Below are 25,290 nucleotides of genomic sequence, written 5' to 3'. Positions count from 1 at the left end.
TATCTTGAAAACTAAGCCACTAGCTACAGAAGCATTATTATGGAATAATAAGATGTATACAAGAATAATAAAAAATTATAGGAGAATTTTTTAGGACATTCTGGAAGGAATAATCAGTGAAGCATAATAGGCTCAGGCCTACTTAGTGATATTAGAGACGTCATTAAATATCAAAGATCAAAGCATAATATGCATGCCATGTTCTAACTACTGTTTACTTCACTTAATTTCTACTTTATAGAAGAAAAAATTGTTAAAAGTAGATTATAACTTTATAGATCTAACAGAGAAAATTTTATACTATATCTGTTAGGCACATGTGCCTAGTAATAATTGAGGTGTGAATAAAATGGAATTACAACATTTTAATGCAGTAGTTCTTGGTTACCTTGCCATTTTACTTCATTTGCAATTGAAATACTTTGTGATGAACAATAATATTGTAGTCCAGAAGGCTGATTTTCTATATACATACGTAATGTAGGAAGACCTCAAGGGAGATGTAAACACTCGAGGAGACATTAATTTTCCAGCTTTTCTTCCCATGTGTATGTAGCTTTGTCTTGCACATACACCTGACAGCCACGGTTAATCACAAGAATGTGTATGTGCTTAACAAAAAATAATTATATGCTTAATAGACGCATGTGGTTAATAACCTGACTCTATGGTAACAGGCAATATTAAAATGTACATATTAGTATTAACACCACTGAAGTTATTTATTAACTGCTATCGTTTATTTCTCAACATTTTCACAAAGGCTTCATCCCCTTTTTAATGGCTCAACTATATGTGACCAGATCTACAAAAGGGGGTCTTATAAGCTTCCAATTGCATGTACTTGGCAATCCATAGCTTGACTTGTATGTATGGTACCAGTCTGAAATTTGGTTACTTTAATACACTCTTAACATATTAACTTAGCACTATTCCTGAATGTACATAATTTAAGACAGTAATTATGTTAAACACATGATGAGTTATAACTCATTAAACTTCGATATTGGGAAAGGCTTTAAGACCCCTTTTTACAGATCTGGTCACATTTTTGTATGGATAAATGTTACATGAGAAGCCATGATAACTGCTAGCAACTTCATTTACCAAATTTCTCCAGACACCATCTCACTGATCAAAAATGTCATCAATAAAGTAATGAGGTACCCACGATTCATATGAGTGATATAATCTCCACTCACACTGAGAACATCAACTTTAAATCTATGTGCATCTGTTGTGATTTTATTGTTGAACAATCACTATGTGTACAGTGTATAACTGGCCCAAACTTTCTGGGGCTTGTATGACTAATCCTGGAGCCGCATAACTTGTTTATTTAAATGCAATACTGTGAGTACTGCCAATTGAGATGCTACTTTCAAATTCAGTTCTCGAGATCCAGATTGTTATGGTAACCCCAGTCATAATCACCTCACAGATTGAGCTATCATTGATACTAATAAAACAAATAGATAATATAAAAGTCCTGCAAATGTATATACCACACTACATCAATATTTGTATTACAAGGGTACAAGTATGGGCTTAATTGCACTCCTACTGTTGAACAAATGCATGGCAATTTAAATCACTATTGATAAGTACAGTAAAACCTACACAGTATGATTCTATACATGTGTGCTGTAAAGAGCGTCAGTAACTCAGTATATTGTCAAGTTGAATAGCAGTAAATAATTGTTGACATGACTTGACTTATACTTACTAGGATAGTCAGATATTACAAGTATCAGCTTACGATGGTGATCGTGGAATAGATGATGACATTATTTATACTATACTATCTGGTTCACGTAGGTAGGATCTAAGAATAGACTAGTTGGTATATTTACTGTTCTACAGATTCTGATCATTTTACAATTAACAGCTCAACTGGCAATCTTTCCTTACAACTATCTTTAGATCATGAATTTACTGTATCCTACCTACTAACAGTTACGGTGAGTTAATTGTGATGGGATAATCATGTTTATAGAATATAATGGTGTTGTACTCAGGCTAGTGAAGTGATGGACCCTACTAGACAAAATAGTACAACAGTAGAGATCACAGTAATAGATATTAATGATAATATTCCCTTGTTTATACATTCTCCTCCATATGCTAATATCACTGAAGATACTGAAATTGGTGTGGAAATATTAACTGTGACTGCTATAGATGCAGATGAGGTATAATTGCCATCGCTTTACTTGCTATAATGTACCGCCTGGTATAATAGGGTATCAATGATCAAATCACTTACTCCATTAATGGTACAGTTCCTTTCATTGTGAACATGTCTACTGGTGTGATCATTGTGGCAAGTGTTCTAGACTATGAGCTGACACCATTTTACACATTTGAGGTTAGTGATTATTCATATATAGAGGTCATAGACTTGTGCCGATTATGCTGACACAATTTTGGGTATAATAGGCTAGCAAAAGCATCCAGAATTATGCCAGAATGATTTTCAAGATTGTTGTTAAAATGCACAACACATACAGTATTCCAAAATTACAGCGTTATTACTGCATTTTGTATCAGGAGAATATGTAATGTACATGTTATCTTTTCATTATTTCTCTATTGGCTGATTTTTCACACTTTACAAGAATGTATTACAATTTGAATTTCTTACAATCTACATAAAAACGTTTGAGCACTTTCTTTGCAATGAAGAAAGATACTAATGGCAAATCCCAAAAGCATCATTGTACTCCCCAAAGCAAGGGGAGGGGAGTTTGAAAATCTTTGTTACATTTCAGTGCTCAAAGAGATGAGTGTAAGTTACCATGTGGTAGGGTTCTGGTGCAGTTCACTCTGTTCACAGTTTTCATGTGCACCCTAGTTGTGGATATGGTCCACAAGGCATAACTTGTAAATTAATGAGTTTCCTGGCCCATGCAGAGGATGATGGTGGAAGGTATATCTTCATGAAAGACTGCATTTGTAAGATATTGCCATTTTACTAGATACCCATAGGTTATTTACCGTAATATCATTGTACAAATCCATCTGTATCAAGAGTTTATAATATATGCACAATAATAAGGACTTTATATTATGAACTCTTGATCTGTATGTAGCTACTGTTTTGTACCACTGCTACTGGACTTCTAGGGCTAAACCTTTCGTTGACCATTATTTTGGGTATCTATGTACTGTAGGTAATGGAAATGAGATACAAATTATTGGAAATCTAAAAATACAAGGACATGTAGGATTTACAGATCTGGTCAAAATTTCTGAAGCAGCCTTTGTGATGGCTGAAGAGTAGGTGTAACCAGTGAGGCTAGAATGTCACAAGGCTAACATGGCCAGATTACCATTTAAAAGAGATAGACCCCATTAATTTTAATCAATAATTTTCATACGGAGAAGTAGTTGTCTAGTCACATGAGACTAGAGTGCCACTGCTTATGAGCGTTATCCGCAATTACGTCACAAACGTAAAAGGCTACTATAGTAGGGTGACTTCCATAAAAATTTGCATGGCCACTATGGCGGAAGAAATTTTCAACGGTTACGTATATCTTAGCCAAGAAAGAAGCTATTGAGCTTTAACTCGCAGGTATAGTTTACAGTAACAGAAAGAATAATGGTCTAGCATTACTTTGAAAACCACCCAAAAATTGATTGTGCATATTCATCATACATAGTATCTCATAACCATACTTGCAGGTTAGAGCTCAATATCTTCTTTCCTGACTAAGACAGAATTGTTCAAAAGTTTTCCTCCCATATTCATCCATGCAAAGTTTTTCAAAAGTCCCCCTACTATGGCAGCCATTTTTACATCTGTGACGTACAGTAATTGTGAATAAGGCTAATTGGCTAGAATTAAAGAAACTTATCCAATTTGATTAGCTATTTCTGTCTTTTTATTAATTAACAGATTTAAGAATAAGCAGTCTTACAAAGGTACTTTTTTATCCTATTAACATAAAAATTGAACCATAGATATCACTGAACAGTTGTCATGCTCTATCTGTGAAGCACGTTGTACACAGTATTATAGCCAAAAATTCAATGTGGAATTTCCTAGGAGACCAGACCTAATAACTCAGTTGAATAGTTAGGACTGAAACTTTCACTTTTAATAAGATTCCTCCAAGCCCTTTTAAGGGCAGGGCATCACATGCCTATTCAGTGCTATATATGATATATGAATAATTTTACAAGAGGCATATTTTATAGTTTCCAGATGTATTATCTAAGTATTAAAAATATATATTTGCTAATTTACACTATGTATATCGATTATAGGTTGAAGCTAGTGATTCATTGTTTTCATCATTTATCTTAGTACAAGTTGATATAATTGAAGTTAATGAATGCCCAATCTTCAATCAGCTCTTATATCATGCTAATGTATCTGAGGGAATACTGTTTCATAATTATGTAGTAGTAACTGTGTCTGCTACAGATGAAGATGAGGTGATTATATCTGTAATTGTCCAATGTTACAAGTATAATCTATACATCCAATCATATGTACAGTACATGTATATTAACTTGAGAGACATGTCAATACAGTATTGTATAATTATCAGAATTTTTCTAACGATTTATTAATGATATATTTTTTCCACTATTAATCAAATTGAAAATCGATTGCTAACTTTCAAAGTTATTGTTACACATGGTGTGTGTTGTGTGGTGTGTAGTGCATGGTACATACATGTGTAATAATTATTATGCTTTTACATAGGGTATCAATGGTCAAGTATCTTATTCCATCAATGATACAGTTCCCTTTACTCTGTTTGAGTCTACTGGTACTGTTACTGTGACAAGTACTCTAGACTATGAGACAGTTTCATTTTACACGTTTATGGTTAGTGATTATCTATAGTTACATGTATGCAAATATAGTGTATATAGGAGTATATACTGTACAAATTTGACTGGATTTGCAAAAGGTACCTTTTCACAAATAAAATTTGACCCTTTATTTGAACTTCAAAGCTTCATAACTTTTGTATCAATGCATATAATTGTCAGAAATTTTCCTTTAGTCCTACCTTATCTGGCTGCATTGTGTTTGTTGGATTGTAAAATGTGTGTAAAAGATACATTTCGTAAATCTGGTCACAAATATAGTTAACCTTACAGTAATAATACATGTAGGTGTGGGCTAGTGATCAGTCTTGTTCATCATCTACCACAGTAGAAGTTGATGTTCTAGATATTAACGATAACACTCCAAGATTTGAGGATTTTACAAATGTAGTGAATGTATCAGAGGTCAGCATATAATTAATATGTTCTCAGTGTGATCATCATATTTTACAGGACACATCACCTGATACTATAATAACAACAGTTACGGCTACTGATGCTGACTCTGGACTGAATGGGGAGATAGAATACAGCATACTTATGTATATGTTTGTCAGTGTACGTAGGTGACTCAAAGATATTGCTTAATTTTCTGAGCTCTTTCTGAAAGAGCTGAAAATGCCCCAGTCACACACACACACATGCACGCACGCACGCACGCACGCACGCACGCACGCACGCACGCACGCACGCACGCACGCACGCACGCACGCACGCACGCACGCACGCACGCACGCACGCACGCACACACACACACACACACATACACACACACACACACATACACACATTGGAACCTTGAAAGAGAGCCATCCAGTGGATGATGCTCTGGTTGAAGAATCCACATTAGATCAGCGGCGACCATGCCGAAGAAGAGTAGTTACACATTTGTGTCGAGCTATATCCTAGCTTCTTCTAACTTTGACAGGTCTGACAGATAAAAAGAGTTAGGCTCAGAAAGTGGTGCAGCTAACAAATTCTCCACTCCTCTATTAATTAATTACTTCCATAAATCTCTATCTAGAACTTGCTGGTACCATAAACAGTCGTTGATTGAAAAGTTCTTTTAAGTCCTGTCTAACTTTATCTCGCCACGGTAGTTTCACACCATGAGCTGGTCGTGTCCTTGGGAGCCATCCAAACAGAATCCTCTTTGATATGCAGTCATCAGGCATGCATGCCACATGCCCCAACCATCTAAGTCTACTCAAACATACACACACGCATGCATATGAACACACACCTATGCATGCACAGCTGTACCTGAACTGGATGGCAGATCGCCATAAGGTGATGTCCTTCTGCCTCACTGCAGACCTAGTCAAGAAATCTCTAGTTCTAGAGCATTTATGTCTTGTCATATCCTAGGGTCTTCAAAATGTTCATTGACAATGACAGTAGGCAACTGGAGTACTCACATTGCTTGCTGCATGATGTGATCTAATGCTGCTACAACTGTGCCTGGCTTTATCCTGGGATACACTAAAACTGTGCTGGAATCCATTGCAATAAAATCTACCTTCTTGCATAGAACTACTTACAGATGATTCCCTTTCACTACACAAACTGGATGACCACTCCTGTATCAGAAGAAACCTTTGGTTTATTGATAGCCATACACTATGTATGCTATTATTGTCTTACCTTTAACCTTCCATAAACTTAGTGGTCATGGCTTCGATCTCTGAGCATGCCCATTTCGCAATGTTATTGGACCAATATATTGGAATACACATGCGGTTAGTTCAGTGAGTTATTCTCCATTGTACACGAGATGTCAGGAAATGGACTGCTTGTGGAATGGTATGATTAAAGCATATGTAGAAAATTGTTAGTATGGTATAGCTGCATGAAAGTAAATTAGTCAAGTGGCTATGTCAGATGCTCTGTACAATTGGTGTAGTATAGGTGCAGCTGCAATGTAGGTAGACAGCCCTTGTGCTTTTATCTCACTCATAAAATAATACGAGAATTGTAGCTATTTACGTATGTGATGGTAACTACATAGCTGCAGTTTTAATAGTGATGATGAATAGACAAAAAGTTCACAAACACACATTAGGAATTTTAAACTAGAGTAGGGACAATGTAGTACCGCAGCAATAAAAAGTACTGAAACAAGCTGGATTGGAGTAGTATGTAAGGCTGTAAAACAATAAGAAGTGAAAATTCCTACTGTGCATTTTGATTGTACAATCTCTGATCTGTAGCACAGTTAGGATATTCACTTCTTATTGTTTTACAGTATCTGTACATTATGTGCTACTCCGATCCAGCTTGTTTCAGTATTTTCTATTGTAGTGGTACAACATTCAGTTGTCCCTACTCTAGTTTAAAATTAGTAATTTACACTTGTATAAATACATTGTGTATTAATGAATCCATTATTTGTTAATTGTAATAGAATGATACAGTTGAGATCAACCCAGTCACAGGAGAGATTACCATTTTAGTACCACTAGATTATGAGACTTTATCATCTTTTTCATTACTTATAGCAGCTGAGGTAATACTTGTATGTATGTAACTAGCTGAATACACCAAACAATTAAAATGTACATTTTTAGATGTCATAGGTATATTGTGTACATAATGTATTCTAATATTGTATTGTGTGTTCGGTGCGTGGTGTACGTGTAGTGTACATTATAATTATAGTGTATAATGTGTGTAAGGTATGTATGTGCTAGTGCATGTGCATGTACATTTGTGATGTACAGTATACTATATGTTTCCATGTAGTATGTAGTATAGTATAGTGTTGTGTGTGTGTGTGTGTGTGTGTGTGTGTGTGTGTGTGTGTGTGTGTGTGTGTGTGTGTGTGTGTGTGTGTGTGTGTGTGTGTGTGTGTGTGTGTGCGCGCGCGCGCGCATAGTGTGTGTGTGTGTGTGTGTGGAGTTGCACCAGACCCTTTTTTCCCCAGCCAATATACGGAAAAAAGCGGTCTGGCCACGCGAGACTAAAAAATTAGCTAATCTCGATTGCGTAATTGTTACACACTGTTGATTTTTTCGCTGTATCTTCCTGGTTTTTAGCTCGATTTCTTTCAAACCACAAAAGGTTTGAGGTTCAATAGTTAACCTATTCACCCACCGATTTTCAGCTTCTTCCCATACGCGGTTTACCCTGTAGGCGTGACAACATATTGGTGTTATTTTTCGTGCATAATCGCTCATAACTCTTTGCCTGTTTATGGTATTCCAGCCAAAGTTGGTACCGAGATGCGCCGTTATACCCTCCTTCTGTGTGCCAAATTTCAAGGCAATCGGATAACGCGTTCGCGTTTTATAGCAGTTTTTGTAAGTGTGCGAAAAGAGGAAGAAAAATAAGAAAAAGAAAAAAACGAAGAAACTAAGCCAATTTTTGAAGTCACATATCTCAGGAATGCCTGAAGTGATTTCGCTCAAATTTGGAATGTGGAGTACTGAAGTTGGAGGGAATTTACACAGCAAATTTTGTCTTGTTTCATGAAGGCAGCACAGAGCTACGGAGGTGCGAAAATTGCGTTTTGTTTCTTCCTGTCAATATACTCACAGGGTTGCGCGCCGGATTCTTGGGCCGCACGACACACTACCGTGTGTCTTGATGGATTAATTAGCCTCCTATTAGCAACCAGCAAAATAAACTAGTGATTAAAGCTGTGGATTAATTAAGTATAAAATTATTTCTCAGTGCATCTCTTTATCACTGTGTTTCTTGCTACTATTAATTTAGTTGTTTTGTTTACATTTCATTAACGTTTCACTTTTCACAAAGTTGAAAAACAAAATTTTACATTAGTGTGTGCATGCATGCGTGCGTGTGTGCGTGCGTGCGTGCGTGCGTGCATGAGTGCGTGCGTGCATGAGTGCGTCCATATGTGTGCGTGTGTGTATGAATAGTTTGTGTACTGTGCAACCAGGTGATTTTAGATATACCTACACACCTACACACACCTACACCTACACCTACACCTACACACACAATAGCTGTTTACTTCTGAGCCGTCCCCAGATTCCAGGGACGCTAATTGAATAACATTGATCACAAAGGAGGTGCCATGACGTCAGTAAAACTATGAAGTATTCCTACACTCCTGCTCCGGTTGTGAGTCTTGTTACACGATGAGTATGAACTTTCAAGACGCTATAAAAGAGACCGTCGGCATCGGAGTAAGTTAAGATTCGTTTAAAGGATAAACAGATCTTGAGTTTACTTACTGACATCATCGGCTCCTCCTTTGCGGCCAATGTTATTGAATTAGCGTCCCCAGACATGTCTGGGGACGGCTCAGAAGTAAACAGTTATTGGAGTTGCACCAGACCCTTTTTTCCCCACCCAATACACGGAAAAAAGCGGTCTGGCCACGCGAGACTACAAATTTTTTATTATTTTATTTTATTATTATTATTATTATTATTATTATGCTTGCCACGCCTACCAGATAAACCACTTGGTGTAATGCTTTGAAAATCGCTGTACAGATGGAGTTATCATCTTAGAAACGCTCTTCAATGGTGCAGAAGAATCAGACTTAAAGCCACGGAGTTATAACACGAAATCCAACTTGGTGTAGCAAGTGCGAGATCGAGATACTCTAATAGAGCAGTCATCCTAATAGAGCAGTCACCCTGAACAGAATTCAAGAGATTAGTTAGAAATAAGTAACCTGTATAGAGATCAGCTACAAACAAATCACCCTGTAGAGAGTTCAGCTACAAACAATTCACCCTGTTCAGACATCAGTTAGAAGAAGTTTTCTTGTAGAGAGTTCAGTTACAAATAAATCACCCTGTTAAAAGATCAGCTAGAAGATGTCACCTTGTAGATAGTTCAGTTACAAAGAAACCACCATGTAGAGAATTCAGCTACAAACTAGTGACCCTGTAGATACATCAGCTAGAAGAAGTTACCTTGTAGAGAGTTCAGCTACAAAGAAACCATTCTGTAAAGAGCTCAGCTGCAAACAAATCACCTATACAGAATTCAGCTACAAACAAATCACCCTGTAGAGAGATTAGCTAGAAGAAGTTACCTTGTAGATAGTTCAGCTACAAACAAATCATTCTGTAGAGAGATCAGCTAGAAGAAGTTACCTTGTAGATAGTTCAGCTACAAACAATTCACCCTGTACAGAGCTCAGTTAAAATAGGTTTCCTTGTAGAGAGTTCGGCTACAAACAAATCACCCTGTAGAGAGATCAGTTAGAAGAAATTACCTTGTAGATCGTTCAGCTACAAACAATTCACCCTGTAAAGAGATCAGCTAGAAGAAGTTACCTTGTAGAGAGTTCAGCTACAAAGAAACCATCATGTAGAGAATTCAGCCGCAAACAAATCATGTATAGAGAGTTCAGCTATAAACAAATCTCCCTGTAGAGAGATCAGCTAGAAGAAGTTTCCTTGTAGAGAGTTCTGCTACAAACAAATCACCCTGTAGAAAGATCAGCTAGAAGAAATCACCTTGTAGAGAGTTCAGCTTCAAAGAAACAATCATGTGAGAGTTCAGGTACAAACAAATTGTCCTGTAGAGAGATCAGCTAGAAGAAGTTACCTTGTAGAGAGTTCAGCTACAAAGAAACCATCATGTAGAGAATTCAGCCTCAAACAAATCATGTATAGAGAGTTCAGCTACAAACAAATCTCCCTGTAGAGAGATCAGCTAGAAGAAGTTTCCTTGTAGAGAGTTCTGCTACAAACAAATCACCCTGTAGAAAGATCAGCTAGACGAAATCACCTTGTAGAGAGTTCAGCTTCAAAGAAACAATCATGTGAGAGTTCAGGTACAAACAAATTGTCCTGTAGAGAGATCAGCTAGAAGAAGTTACCTTGTAGAGAGTTCAGCTACAAAGAAACCATCATGTAGATAGTTCAGGTACAAACAAATCACCCTGTAGAAAGATCAGCTATAGAAGAAATCACCTTGTAGAGAGTTCAGCTACAAAGAAACTATCATGTAGAGAGTTCAACTACAAACAAATCACCCTGTAGAAAGATCAGCTATAGAAGAAATCACCTTGTAGAGAGTTCAGCTACAAACAAACCATCATGTAGAGAGTTCAGCTACAAACAAATCGGCCTGTAGAGAGATCAGCTAGAAGAAATTACCTTGTAGAGAGTTCAGCTACAAAGAAACCATCATGTAGAGAGTTCAGCTGCAAACAAATCACCTGTAGAGAGTTAAGCTACAAACAAATCTCCCTGTAGAGAGATCAGCTAGAAGAAGTCACCTTGCAGGGAGTTCAGTTACAAAGAAATAAACCATGTAGAGAGTTCAGCTGCAAACAAATCACCTGTAGAGAGTTCAGCTAGAAACAAGTCACCCTGTAGAGAGATCAGCTAGAAACAAGTCACCTTGTAGAGAGTTCAGCTAGAAGAAGTCACATTGTAGAGCTACAAAGAAACTACCATGTAGAGTTCAGCTGCAAACAAATCACCCTGTAGAACTCAGCTACAAACAAATCGCCCTGTAGAAAGATTAGCTAGAAGAAGTTACCTTATAGGGAGTTCAGCTATGAACAGATCACCCTGTAGAGAGTTCAGCTACAAACAAATCACCCTGTAGAGAGTTCAGTTACAAAGAAACCACCATGTAGAGAGTTCAGCTGCAAAAAAAAATCAATCACTCTGTTGAGAGTTCAGCTAGAAGAAGTCACCTTGTAGAGAGTTAAGGTGCAAATAAATCACCCTATAGAGAATTCAGCTACAAACAAATCACCCTGTAGAAAGATCAGCTAGAAGAAGTTACCTTGTAGAGAGTTCAGCTACAAAGAAACCACCATGTAGAGAGTTCAGCTGCAAACAAATCGCCTACCGTATAACGGGTTATTTTCCCGAGGTGTAAATTTTCCCGAATTTCCCGAATAGGCTCACTACTCGGGAAAATTTATTCTGCGTTAACACCGATTGTGGGATCATTTTCAGTGAAGGCGGGATATAAAGATGTCTAAATCAATTTTGGATTTTTTCTCCAAGAAAAGGTCTGATGCTCATTTGCCTGATCCCAGAGGCCCGTTAAGCAGCAAAATACTTCCCTCTACTATAGCGTCTGCTAATACAGAAGTCCTGCGTGTCATGAATGGCCGTTGTCCAAGTAAGCTCAAGTCTGCTGGCGGAAAACGGGGCGGTTACAACAAATACTCTCCAGAGTTCAAGGCAAAAGTAGCTAGCTATGCTATCGAGAACGGCAATTGTAGAGCTGCTCGAAAATTCAGCAGTACAGATAAAGTTATTGACGAGAGCTCCGTGCGAGGGTGGGTTACAACATACAAGAAGGAGGTGGAAAGGAAACGAAAAGCTGGGGAGGAGGAATCTATATCTTTGCTACCTGTGGCGAAGCGTGGTCGGCCATTACTTCTGGGAGATACTCTTGACACCGAGGTCAAGTCTTACATTAGAAGTGTCCGTGAAGGAGGTGGTCTAATTACAACGGAAATAACGATGGCAGCTGCAAGAGCAATTGTAAGAAAGTATAACCCAGGATTGCTAACTGACGAGTCAACTGGTGAGGAAGGTCCTATAACAATAACATCAAATTGGGCTAAATCATTACTGTATCGTATGAAATTTGTGAAAAGAAGGGGTAGTACCACCACAAAATATCTGGTTGGTGATTTTGAGTCTATCAAATGCCAATTCTTAGCTGATATTGTCATGGTTAAAACACTGCTAGAAATTCCAGATGATTTAATTTTAAACTGGGACCACACAGGAATAAACATTGTTCCAGGATCTTCTTGGACTATGGATCAAAAGGGTCAACAGCATGTGGAGCTTTTAGCCTTGGACGACAAACGGCAGATTACTGCTGTTGTTTGTGGATCACTTACTGGAAATTTGCTACCTTTCCAGTTAATTTATCAAGGAAAAACAGCAGCCTGTTTACCCAAAGTCACGTTGCCCCAGGATTGGCATGTCACATGCACTTCTAATCATTGGTCCAACGAGCAGAAAACACTCGAGTATATAGAATTGGTTTTGCTGCCATACCTAAACAAGACAAGGAAAGAGTTGGGTCTGCCCGAAAGTTTTCCTGCAATGGTTCTGTTTGATGCTTTTAAGGGCCAAACTACAGATTCTACATACCAATTATTAGAGCAGAACAATATTTCTGTTGTACATATTCCAGCTAACTGTACAAATAAATTGCAGCCAATGGACCTCAGTGTGAACAAGAGCCTTAAAGAGTTCCTGAAGAATCAATTTGGAAATTGGTACTCACAGATGGTATTTAAAGATTTAAAAGAATCCCGGCGAGTACCTGTTGACCTGCGCCTTTCAGTTATGAAACCCTTGAATGCTATGTGGCTTAAAGAAGCACACAAGTACTTAAAGAGTAATCCTAGTATCATTAAAAATGGTTTCAAAGCTTCTGGAATCACTGACGCATTAGAGAAACTGTCTCTTTGATTCACTATTGTACTAGATATGCTCGCTGAAATTTTGCTTAGCATGCAATGTATAATTGTATATAACAATTATGTACATGTAATTATCAAGAACATTTCAATTGTTATTTGTACAGCATTAAATTTATCCATTTCAATCACTACAAGTATAATCATATAAGTTGTATACAGAGATGGTTTAGTCACTTGTAGATAGTCACTTTTTGGAGCGCTGGCTAGGAAAAGTTGTCATTTTACTCTTTGCAAAACAGTTTATTAGGTGTGCTCTCATCTGATACTGATGATATTTTACCAGTGTCGGATCACATCTCTTTGCTAGCTGCACAGCATTGGCAATCGCAAATAGGCCACAGTCATTACCTCCACATTGTTTTTGTACTTCACTCATCTTTACTTTGATCGAATCATCTTTAAACAAAAATTTTATGGATTTTAGGGTGTCCTCATCAACAGAATCGTACAGTGAATCGTAAACATTAACGTGTCCTCTTTCTGAGAGCAAAGAACTGACCACAATCCAATGATTACCTCGGGAATGGATAATTTGTACATCATTTCGTGGAGGCTGTCGAGAATTTTGGAATAGGGTACACTGTAACCCTTCAAGGGAAAACTGGGATTTGATCATGGCTTGTGCATGATTTATGAGTCGATCATTTAACCTGCTACCACTGTCAATTTCTTCCCTATCAAATTTAGAAAGACATGATTTGCCTAATTTTACCCATTGCACATCACATGACTTCTTACGCCTTATATCTGAATCAAGGTAATCTTCCTTTGCATTAGTTTTCACACCATAAAATTTAGATACTGAAACATCTTTTGACTTACACGCAGCTCCATGTACGTAAGATGTCGTACTATCCCTGTCCACAACAATCACAGATTCTTCTGAGGATTCAGGTGATCTTAGTACTTCTTGCACTAACTCAAATGGTGACATTGTAGTATTAGGGAAACGAATGCTTTCTACCGAGGTTTGAGGTTGGTCTGTAGCACGTACACACCCTGTGATTGAGTTGGTATCATTACCACCAGATTTGTTGCTGCTGTAGTTTTCTGGGTCTCCAATCTTGATTGGACTAGCCTGAGGATCATTAATATCTAAGGCATCACCAGAGTTTTTGCTGCTGTAAGTTTCTGAATTTTCAACCTTGACAGGATTTTCATTGATGACACCTTTTGTTATCTCTGCAATCTCTTCCTCAGAGTATCCATCCACAATCTTGATGCTAGCGATTAATTGTGCAGTGTTCAATACAGCAATTAGGCTTCTGATCTTTTGTATGTCTATTTCTTCTCCATGAAAAATTAGATGACAAGGCACTTCCATGCCACCTTGTGGTAAATCACGAGAATACCTCCTATGCCCCGTAACCTTACACGTAATAGAGCACCCACTATCTCCTAGAAAAGTATAGCACATGGCAGAGATACGCCGAGGAACGTGCCCAACGATGGTGGATCCCTTGTGCACAGCAACCGCAAACGAATCATGGATATTGTGACGCTCTCGTTTACAAACAAGCACCTCGCCTATTACCGGCGTCCATACACTTTGGTATACATGGTGACCTTGTACAGCAGATTCTATAATAACAGCACTCATTTCGGCGTTCACTCCGCGTTCAGTAACAGGTGCAACAGCAGATCACGTGAGACTTTCAGTCGCTTGTTGTGACCGTGAATTTTTAAATCGGGAAAATTTCTGCTGTAGTTAAAAGTTCATCAATCGGGAAAATTTACACCTCGGGAAAATAACCCGTTATACGGTATAGAGAGTTCAGCTAGAAACAAGTCACCCTGTAGAGAGATCAGCTAAAAACAAGTCACCCTGTAGAGAGTTCAGCTAGAAGAAGTCACATTGTAGAGAGTTCAGCTTCAAAGAAACTACCACGTAGAGAGTTCAGCTGCAAACAAATCATCCTGTAGAGAGTTCAGCTAGAAGAAGTCACCTTTTAGAGAGTTCAGCTACAAAGCAACCACCATGTAAAGAGTTCAGCTGCAAAAAACTCAATCACCTTGTAGAAAGATCGGCTAGAAGAAGTTACCTTGTAGAGAGTTCAGCTACAAAGAAACCACCACGTAGAGAGTTCAGCTGCAAACAAATCACCTGTAGAGAGTTCAGCTAGAAACAAGTCACCCTGTAGAGAGTTCAGCTAGAAGAAGTCACATTGTAGAGAGTTCAGCTACAATGAAACTCCCATGTAGAGAGTTCAGCTGCAAACAAATCACCCTGTAGAGAACTCAGCTACAAAAAAATATGCTGTGTAAAAAGATCAGCTAGAAGAAGTTACCTTGTAGAGAGTTCAGCTACAACGAAACCACCATGTAGAGAGTTCAGCTACAAACAAATCACCTGTAGAGAGTTCAGCTAGAAACAAGTCACCCTGTAGAGAGTTCAGCTAGAAGAAGTCCCATTGTAGAGAGTTCAGCTACAATGAAACTCCCATGTAGAGAGTTCAGCTGCAAACAAATCACCCTGTAGAGAACTCAGCTACAAACAAATATGCTGTGTAAAAAGATCAGCTAGAAAAAGTTACCTTGTAGAGAGTTCAGCTACAATGAAACCACCATCTAGAGAGTTCAGCTACAAACAAATCACCTGTAGAGAGTTCAGCTAGAAACAAGTCACCCTGTAGAGAGATCAGCTAGAAACAAGTCACATTGTAGAGAGTTCAGCTACAAAGAAACCACCATTTAGAGAGTTCAGCTGCAAACAAATCACGCAGTAGAAAGTTCAGCTATGAACAGATCACCCTGTTGAGAGTTCAGTTAGAAACAAGGAATCCTGTAGAGAGATCACCTAGAAGTATTGCCTTGTAGAGAGTTCAGCTACAAACAAATCACCTGTAGAGAGTTCAGCTACAAACAAATCACCCTGTAGAGAGATCAGCTAGAAGAAGTCACCTTGTAGAGAGTTCAGCTATAAAGAAACCACCATGTAGAGAATTCAGCTGCAAACAAACACCCTGTAGAGAACTCAGCTACAAACAAATCGCCCTGTAGAAAGATCAGCTAGAAGAAGTTACCTTGTAGGGATTTCAGCTACAAACAAATCACCCTGTAGAGAGTTCAGCTACAAACAAATCACTTGTACAGAATTCAGCTACAAACAAATCACCCTGTGGAGAGATCAGCTAGAAGAAATTACCTTGTAGATAGTTCAGCTACAAACAAATCACCCTGTAGAAATATCAGTTAGAAGAAGTTACCTTGTAGAGAGTTCAGCTACAAAGAAACCACCATGTATAGAGTTCAGCTGCAAAGAAATCACCCTGTAGAAAATTCTGCCAGAAACAAATTGCCCTGTAGAAAGATCAGTTAGAAGAAGTTACCTTTTAGAGAGTTCAGCTACAAAGAAACCATTCTGTAAAGAGCTCAGCTGCAAACAAATCACCTATACAGAATTCAGCTACAAACAATTCACCCTGTAGAGAGATCAGCTAGAAGAAGTTACCTTGTAGATCGTTCAGCTACAAACAATTCACCCTGTAGAGAGAGAAATTAGAAGAAGTCACCTTGTAGAGTGTTCAATTACAAAGAAACCACCATGGAGATTTCTGTAATCAATATGTGACCGGATTTGCGAAAAGGGGTCTTCCACACACATCCAATTCCATAAACGTTGGAGACCATAACTCAGTGTTCAAGTAACATATTAACCTGAAAATTTCACCATGTATTCAGCTATAGTGGTGCTCACCACTGCCTAACTTTCAAGGCAATAGCTCTTTTCAATCTGAAGTTATCAATTGTCAAAGTTGGCAAATTGGATGTGTGTGGAAGACCCCTTTTCGCAAATCCGGTCACATATGTATTATACAGCATATATAATTTGTACATTTACTGATAAAATATTTAAAGTACATCTACTTCATCTTTTCTTCTTCCTGTAGTAAAGAAAAAAACATAGGTTAAAAAAGTCCCAAAGCTGGCCATAGGCCGGCTTTGGGGTATACAAATACAAAAAGAAATGAAATCTAATGCAAAACAGCCAAGCTGTAAAAAAAGTGTGTGGCCCTCAGAAAGGCTATGGTGAAAAAAGATGTGAAATCCAAGGTGGCGGCCAAGAAATGGCTGTGATGGTAGGTTAATGGTAAAAATTTTAATAATGACAATTTCGGTAAATTTTGTGAAGCGGCACAAAAATTCACCTGAATTGTTGTTATTAAAATTTTTACCATTAACCTACCATCACAGCCATTTCTTGGCCGCCACCTTGGATTTCACATCTTTTTTCACCATAGCCTTTCTGAGGGCCACACACTTTTTTTACAGCTTGGCTGTTTTGCATTAGATAATATTAACTGTATAGCTGGGCAGGGATTAAATGTATTGCTTTGCTTTAAGCAGCTTAATTAGCATACACGAATGCATTTTGATGCTTGATAGTCACCTTTTAATGTCACAAGTTTTACATGCATAATTAGATACGAGAAAAAAGGCCTATACATTTTCTATGCATAACATTGTCTTCTTTCACAGTAATTATAAGCAAAAAGAATTTTGGTTTGAATATTGGTGCGAAATTATACAGCTACAGCACAACTTAGCAAAGATTACTTTTAATGAAGCTTTGTGTGCATCATTGATATACACTAAGTTATGAAACCTCAAAGATTTGGATTGCATGAATAATTGCTTTTGCAAATCTGGTAACATACACGAAATAATATGTGACCGAATTTCGAAAACAACCCTTGTGGCACATTCAACACAGCTAATATTTAGCTCTGAAACACAGCATTATAAGTTAAATTCCTACCATTAAAGGTAGGATAAACCATAGATACCTTGAATTACAAGAAAATTTTTAGAATATATTTGAAAAGTGTTTTCTGTTATTAACAGCATCATGCTAGTTTCAGAAATTTAATTGCTTCAGGTGTGACCATCAGTGTGATTTTCCAAAATTAATAAATCACATAATGTAATATTATTCTAATCACAGGATTCACCTTTGATGCTTAACCTAAGAAGAACAACTGTGGTATTACTAACCGTTGATATAATAGATGTTAATGACCTCGATCCACAATTTGGGGAATTCAACAACACTATTGTAATTTTTGAAGGTCTATCAGTGGTATGTAAGTTGGTGTACTGTGAATATGATATTAAGGGATACACTGTACTGCATAGTTAGCCCCAGGTTCTTGTTTATAACTCTTGTTGCTACATTGACCAGCTGGCAAAAATATGTTTGTGTAGGAGTGACAGTGATGGTGGAACTGTTTATGATAACCATGAAACATATTTGTTCCAGTATGAAAATATTGAGAGTGAACTTGTTCAATAGTGCTCACAGCACATGGTAGCGTAGTGCTGTGATATAGGGAGCAATAGCACACTGCAGTTAAACATGTATTAGCTATATAAATCAGAAACAAGTGTTGTATCAACAGTGCTGGCCTACATGTTAATTAATGAGTCTATCAAAGTGATCTTTGTACAATGTATTACTCAGCTGTTCTACTAGTACTTTTGTTTATCTATGTGACTTGTACTCATTAGGGTAGTGAGCTAATTCAAGTATCAGCTTATGATGGTGATCGCGGAATAGATGATGACATAATTTATACTTTATCTGGTCCAGGTATTGTACAATTATGCAGTTCTAACAAACGGTAACAAGTATGGTTGAATTTACAGGCTCTGGAATGTTTTTGCTTGATGCATCTGGTAAAATTAGTTTAGCAGCTACGCTGGATCGAGAAGACACTTCACACTATCAACTTACAATTACTGTAAGCAATTTGCAGGCTACTCATAATGTCAGAGATGTTCTACTCAGGCTAGTGAAGTGATGAGTCCTACTAGTCTAAGTAGTACAACAGTAGAGATCATAGTACTGGATGTTAATGATAACTGTCCTACGTTCCTTCAACAACAATACAATGTTAGCATTAATGCTACTGACCCACTTGATGGAGTTGTTTTGACTGTACAAGCTGTGGATCCTGATGAGGTACAGTAATGTCTCTAACTCTTTAACCTGTACAATGACATGTATTGGTATGGGCACAGGCTGAACATGCAGAATTGATGTATTCTATCAGAGATGTGGTACCTTTTAGTGTAGATGTGGCAACTGGTGCTATAATAGCACATACTATTTTAAGTCAAAGATCATACACTTTTCAGGTTAGTACTTTTTCTAATGATGCTTTGTTCTAATGTATAATATAGGTGTGGGTAGATGATGTGGGTGGCATGTCTTGTGGATCAGTTGCCACTGTACAAATTGATGTGACTAATGGTATTATGATACTGTATGTGATTGTGGTGTAAGCAGGAAGAGGTTCCGTAGCGATCCAGTTACAATATAATTTTTTGGCACTTTGATTATGCAAATCTACCTGTAACATATAAGCCACAAAGTTGACACTAAGCACAGGAAATTACATAGTTGAACGAAAAAAGTTCTGAACTTTTAAACCAATGACTTACCAATAATTTTGCTTGTAACGTGATCAATGTATTAGTATTGTGTGTATCAGTTTTGTTTTTTTGTTTGCAGTCCCATTTATCCAGCCTAATGCACTACAAATTACAATTTTGGAGGGAGATACAGTCAGGTTTAACTGCATACCGTCTCCAAGGGATTTACCAATAATCTGGTCTTACAATGTAACAATGGTCAGTGATGCTCAACAGACCAGTTTCTCTCCACCCAACCTCAACCACACGTTAACCATTAATGATGTCACTGTCCCCAATACTGGAGTGTATACCTGCCAGTTGCTTGAAATAATTTTTTTTGTTCAACCTTCTGAAATTCTTCTAAATGTTTTACAAGGTAAACATTATATGTGACCGGATTTGCGAAAAGGTACCTTTTCCACACATTTTACATACCAGCAAACAAAATGTCATAACTGTTTACTACTTATACTGATTAAGTTGCTTTTTGCATCAAAACGCAGCCAGATACTGTAGCTACACTCATGGAAAATTTCAGATGATTACATGAAATGATTAAAATGTTATGAAGCTATAAAGTTCAAAAAATGGGTCACATTTTGTGCGTGAAAAAGGTACCTTTTCGCAAATCCGGTCACATATTATTTATTATACAGTTACTGTATAAGGGTGTAAGTGCAGTGTAAACATCTGCAATTATTAGAGCTATTGGATGGCTTGAATTAAGTATCTAACTGTAGAGTTTTATTGTCTCCTTATAAAAGTTGATTATTATTTGGCTTCGTGGTTACTATATCCATTTAAAATGTTAATAGATTTGTGAAAAAGGGTCTTCCACAAACATCCAATTCTATGAGCTTGGGAGACCATAGTGTAGTATTCAACTAACATATAATTTATATACCTGAGTATTTCTCGATATGTGACCGGGCCTGCGAAAATAGGGCATGTGGGCACAAACTACACCTTTTCACATACAGTAACAGTTCATATCTCAGTACTGGAACTGAATATTTGCATTCTGTAACTTGCATCATAAAGCCAATTAAAATGCTTACTACGAGCAGAAAATTGTATCACCATAGCACAGTGGTACAAAACGTTATGCATGATGAAAGTGTGAAAAAGTAGGAAAAAATCATGTGCCCACATGTCCTATTTTCGCAGATATATTAAGCTATGTTGGTACTCACTACTGACCAATTTCAGCTCAACACCTTATTGTCCAAATTTTTAGTTATTAAACTGTCAAAGTTGATAAATTGTGGGCATGTATGTGTGTGTGTTGGTGAGTGTGTGCGTGCTTGCGTGTGTGCGTGCTTGCGTGCATGCGCGCGTGCGCGCGCGCGTGTGTGCGTGCGTGCGTGCATGCAGAAGACTCCTTTCCACAAATTTGGTCACAAATCTTCTTCGTTTTTCAGCAGATTAATGTTTAGTTACGCTACCACTCACCTATTTACGTGCTCTGTTCCTCGGATCTTCAGTCTTCACCTCCAGCAATCCATTGATTGAGGAGGTGGTTTGGTAGGTGCCAGGGGGCCTCATCTGCCATGGTATATGGCCTAGGCAATGTTATGTAATTCCAGCGGGACCAAAGTAGGAAGTACTTTTGGTTTATTGATGCTTGGGTAATGAAAGAGTTTAGAGCAGAGAAGCGTCTCTGTCCTAAACTCTTTACAATAGAGGCCAAACGGGAGAACCTAGTGGATAAGGCAGATATCCTAAGTGAGGCCCCCTGGCTGTCTCAAACTCCTCTAAGGAGAATGGACGAACTGCTTATAGCAGTAGTAGGTGATGTGTTGACCTGCGGGTCACCACTAATTTGTGTCACGTGGCTTTAGCCAGATTGTGACAGCATCAACACCTGTGCGCAGGTGCCAGATTGTGCTAGTGATCTGGTTGGGATAGCGTCTCCTGGTAGTGATCTGGATGGGAGAGCATCTCCGGCTAGCAATCTGGTTGGGAGAGCATCTCTAGTTGGCAGTTTGAATGGGAGAGCATCTCCTAATAATGATCTGGATGGGAGAGCATCTTCAGGTAGTGATCTGGTTGGGAGAGCATCTCCTGGTAGTGATCTGGATGGGAGAGCGTCTCCGGCTAGCAATCTGGTTGGGAGAGCATCTCTAGTTGGCAGTTTGAATGGGATAGCGTCTCCTAATAATGATCTGGATGGGAGAGCATCTTCAGCTAGTAATCTGGTTGGGAGAGCGTCTCCTGATACTGATCTGGATGGGAGAGACAAGCAGCTGTTAGCAACCCAATTTCCTGATGGCACTCTGAACTGGAGGGGTTTGTCTGTGACTGCAGGCAGGATAAAAAGAGCATCTCTCCTGACAAAGATTTGAACTGCAAGCATCCCTCAATAGCAATCTCTACTTGTGGTAGCAGCTGGCACGGTGAAGGAATCCAGGCTGGCACAGTGAAGGAATCCAGTCAGACCTACAGCTGAAGAACTCGCAACAAAATGCATATGATAGTACAGTCTTTCATGTAAATGTTTAGAGTACAACAACAACAACAACAACAACAACAACAACAACATTATGTGTCTACTTAGCTTGCTCCACTGCTTACCAGGGCTGAGCGATACTACCGTTTTAGCGATATATCGCGATGTTTTGAAAGTATCGATATCGTGATATTTTGTTATTAACTATCGTGATACCATGCCTGTACATTACTGTCATTAAAATCCATTTGTTATGCAGTAGTAGGCTAAGAATTCTTGTAAATGATAAAGTCCACCCGTCTGGTTTCCCCTGCAGAGAGGTGTGAACACCGTACCAACCTCAAAGCATGTGTTACAATAACTGTTACTGTAAACAAGGATGATAGTGGCTAGTTTGTTATCACCTATAAGGACTTCCTGCAGGAATGCTGAGCAATAAGCTATGTAGCACCAGCTATGATTGACTTATTGGTAAGTATCGTGAACTATTCAGTATCGTGAATAGTGGCTTTAGTATCGATCGTGATACCAAAATGGCAGTATCACTCAGCCCTAATGCTTACACTACATATGTATGTAAGTACCACTATTGACAATGGGATACTGACTAGAATTTTTAACTGCCAACATACTATGCCAATTAACATAGAGTACCTGTGTGTAGTGAAGTTTGTGAACTGTTCAGTGGGTAGGGACAGGGGTGGGAAGATTTGTTACAACAGGTATGAATTACTGCCAACGTGTTCTGCTCACTTTGTTGCGCATGCGTTGTTCTTATTAGAGCCCACTGTTGCATGCTAATATTTTGGGTACTTGCGCAGCCTGCGCTTCACAACATTAACTGTGTTTAATAACTTAAACTTTATTTAATGTTTAGTTACGCTACCACTCACCTATTTACGTGCTCTGTTCCTCGGATCTTCATTCTTCACCTCCAGCAATCCATTGATTGAGGAGGGGGTTTGGTAGGTGCCAGGGAGCCTCATCTGCCTTGGTATATGGCCTAGGCAATGTTATGTAATTCCAGCGGGACCAAAGTAGGAAGTACTTTTGGTTTATTGATGCTTGGGTAATGAAAGAGTTTAGAGCAGAGAAGCGTCTCTGTCCTAAACTCTTTACAATAGAGGCCATAGGTAGGTCATGATATGTAGTATATCGTGATCTACCCCCCCAAGCATCAAGGTTATATATTTAGACCATGCAATGTGCAGAAATGATGATGGTGGCAACATCTAGTAATATGCAAGATAAGCTATGCTTGCAGCATACAGAAGATGATGATGATGATGTGCAAGCTGAGCAACGGTGACATACAAAAACAAGCAGTGGCAGTGACATACGTTGGTATACGGACAAGCAATGGTGACGACATACATATCAAGCGTGACAACGTAAACATTAGGAAGACATAACGTACGCGCAGACTAACATGCAACTAAGAACCCAATGGTGTGCCCCGTACCAATTGCCTGGCAAAGTTGTGGAACACATCCTAACCATAGAACTACAGATATATGACGAAGACACTGTATCGTGTACACATTAGAGCAAGTACTGTGTTTTGAAACAATTCCTGTTGAAGATGTATAGGTTGAAGTTTCCTTTAATGACAATAAAATGGACTTTTCTTTGGGACTATTATAAGACTCAAGGGGTATGGTGTGCAAGAAGCTGGCACAACACCATGAAACTACTATGCAAAGTTCTAATATGTACTTGCCTGCTTTTCAACATACAATTTATGATAACCATGTGTTTGTGTTGTTGTTTTTACAAAGCAACTCTTATTATTTCACATTTTACTGGGGGTGTACCAATAGAGAAATTTCTGAACCGATCCAATATAAAGCGATATACTGAGTCAGAACACCGATACCGACCCAATATAATAAAGTGCAGCTATACATTTAGATTAGAGGAAACTGAGAAACTTTAACTTGCCATAAGATACACTTAGTAAGCAGTTCCAAGTCCTAACAATCACTGCCAATGGTTGATTGCCTGTGGTGGTGTGGCCTCAATTGACAGCCCCAATTAACAGCCCAGGCCGTGAGGCACCCACAAGTTTATTTAATTATTTTGTATTATTATTATTTAGTGCGTGCTCCCACCAAGATAAGTCCAAATCACTCTGTATTTTTAATGGCTTGTAGCAGGAGCTCACGAGCGCCGAAGGCGCTAAGGAGCGCGATACTAGTGGTTCCAACATTTGACTAATTACTTAAACCTCAGTCCATGTAGGCCATTCATCCTATATTCACTGCTACTCAGTGGTTTATTGCATCATCACTTTTAAGCTGTTAATTTTCAAAGGAAGCCATGATGAGTCTAAGTACTTGTGTGCTATTTGTAAACTGAAAGGGGCTGAACAACTCTTAACAATGAACTAAGTAGCCATATGTTTTGTAAGCTCTCTGTGCTGTACTGAGGACCAGAAACGGAGTTGTGTTGAAATAATTCTTTTAATTACCCTACCAGTATTACTGACACTCTATGGCTGCATATTAACTGCTAGCACCTGTTAACATAACCAAGCACAGCCCAGGAAATTACTGCTCTCTTTATAAGGACATGTTTCATTAACCAAAGATAGAACACAGCTATATCCTGAGTGTCACGCTCCCCGCACCCACAAGCTTCTGCTTGTAGAGATGGCTGGTTGTTTCAAGCTGTGTTTCTAGTTTATTAATCCCATGGTTACTTTTTTTTTTATAGCTCTCCACTATGATCATTTTTGTATGGTTATAACAAAGAATGTTTGCTATGCGCATATTCCTATGGCTTCTCATAGCGTAGCACTTCTTTTCAAGGATAAAACTACTGTTTCCCCTGCTTTGTTTGCTATATAACAGAGGGTATAATGCAGCTTTACCATGGCAAAGACTATTTCGGTATATTATATTGATTGTTGGCAGCTATATTGAGACCAACCGATATTGGCAAAAGACGAAATCGCCATATTGGCCACTGATACGATGTACCGGTACATCCCCACTGATTGTATACAAATATATACAGTGTGTGTGGGGACAGTGTGCAAGATTATACTAGTACACCAATTGGTGTTATACTGTTGCTTACCCGATGCAGCATCTTGTTTGAGGCCGTTTCGCGATAGTCGTGTTTGTCCTCGAAGATTCTAATTGATGCCCACCACGTGATTTCCCTGCATTTTTGT

At 38.4% G+C, this 25,290-nt stretch overlaps 1 protein-coding gene and 1 long non-coding RNA gene across 5 annotated transcripts in view; one reads left to right on the top strand and one right to left on the bottom strand.

Moving 5' to 3' along the window:
• LOC136246544 (uncharacterized) overlaps positions 1 to 25,290 on the top strand; it is a 108,709-nt gene that overhangs the window by 32,926 nt on the left and 50,493 nt on the right. For all 4 annotated transcript variants that reach the window (XR_010696593.1, XM_066038042.1, XM_066038043.1 and 1 more), the window contains exons 9-24: positions 1,730 to 1,814; positions 1,864 to 1,961; positions 2,019 to 2,192; positions 2,243 to 2,368; positions 4,273 to 4,443; positions 4,718 to 4,843; positions 5,137 to 5,253; positions 5,302 to 5,406; positions 7,253 to 7,354; positions 18,192 to 18,326; positions 18,755 to 18,836; positions 18,893 to 18,987; positions 19,035 to 19,208; positions 19,268 to 19,384; positions 19,430 to 19,499; positions 19,761 to 20,039. Coding sequence is in view for 3 of the 4 variants with exons in the window: in XM_066038042.1 (XP_065894114.1) it covers positions 1,730 to 1,814; positions 1,864 to 1,961; positions 2,019 to 2,192; positions 2,243 to 2,368; positions 4,273 to 4,443; positions 4,718 to 4,843; positions 5,137 to 5,253; positions 5,302 to 5,406; positions 7,253 to 7,354; positions 18,192 to 18,326; positions 18,755 to 18,836; positions 18,893 to 18,987; positions 19,035 to 19,208; positions 19,268 to 19,384; positions 19,430 to 19,499; positions 19,761 to 20,039 (2,056 nt within the window). In the remaining variant the exon portion in view is untranslated. The remainder of the gene's footprint in view (positions 1 to 1,729; positions 1,815 to 1,863; positions 1,962 to 2,018; positions 2,193 to 2,242; positions 2,369 to 4,272; positions 4,444 to 4,717; positions 4,844 to 5,136; positions 5,254 to 5,301; positions 5,407 to 7,252; positions 7,355 to 18,191; positions 18,327 to 18,754; positions 18,837 to 18,892; positions 18,988 to 19,034; positions 19,209 to 19,267; positions 19,385 to 19,429; positions 19,500 to 19,760; positions 20,040 to 25,290) is intronic.
• Positions 5,559 to 6,427, bottom strand: LOC136246551 (uncharacterized). The gene is made up of 3 exons (XR_010696619.1): positions 6,267 to 6,427; positions 6,112 to 6,219; positions 5,559 to 6,051 (listed from the first exon to the last, which is right to left on the bottom strand). It is a non-coding gene; the product is annotated as an uncharacterized lncRNA (long non-coding RNA).

The sequence above is a fragment of the Dysidea avara genome, chromosome 2 (assembly GCF_963678975.1).
Source record: "Dysidea avara chromosome 2, odDysAvar1.4, whole genome shotgun sequence".
Taxonomy (NCBI): Eukaryota; Metazoa; Porifera; class Demospongiae; order Dictyoceratida; family Dysideidae; genus Dysidea; species Dysidea avara.
Note: the sequence above shows the minus strand (reverse complement) of the source record. Positions and strands in the feature narration are given on the sequence as shown.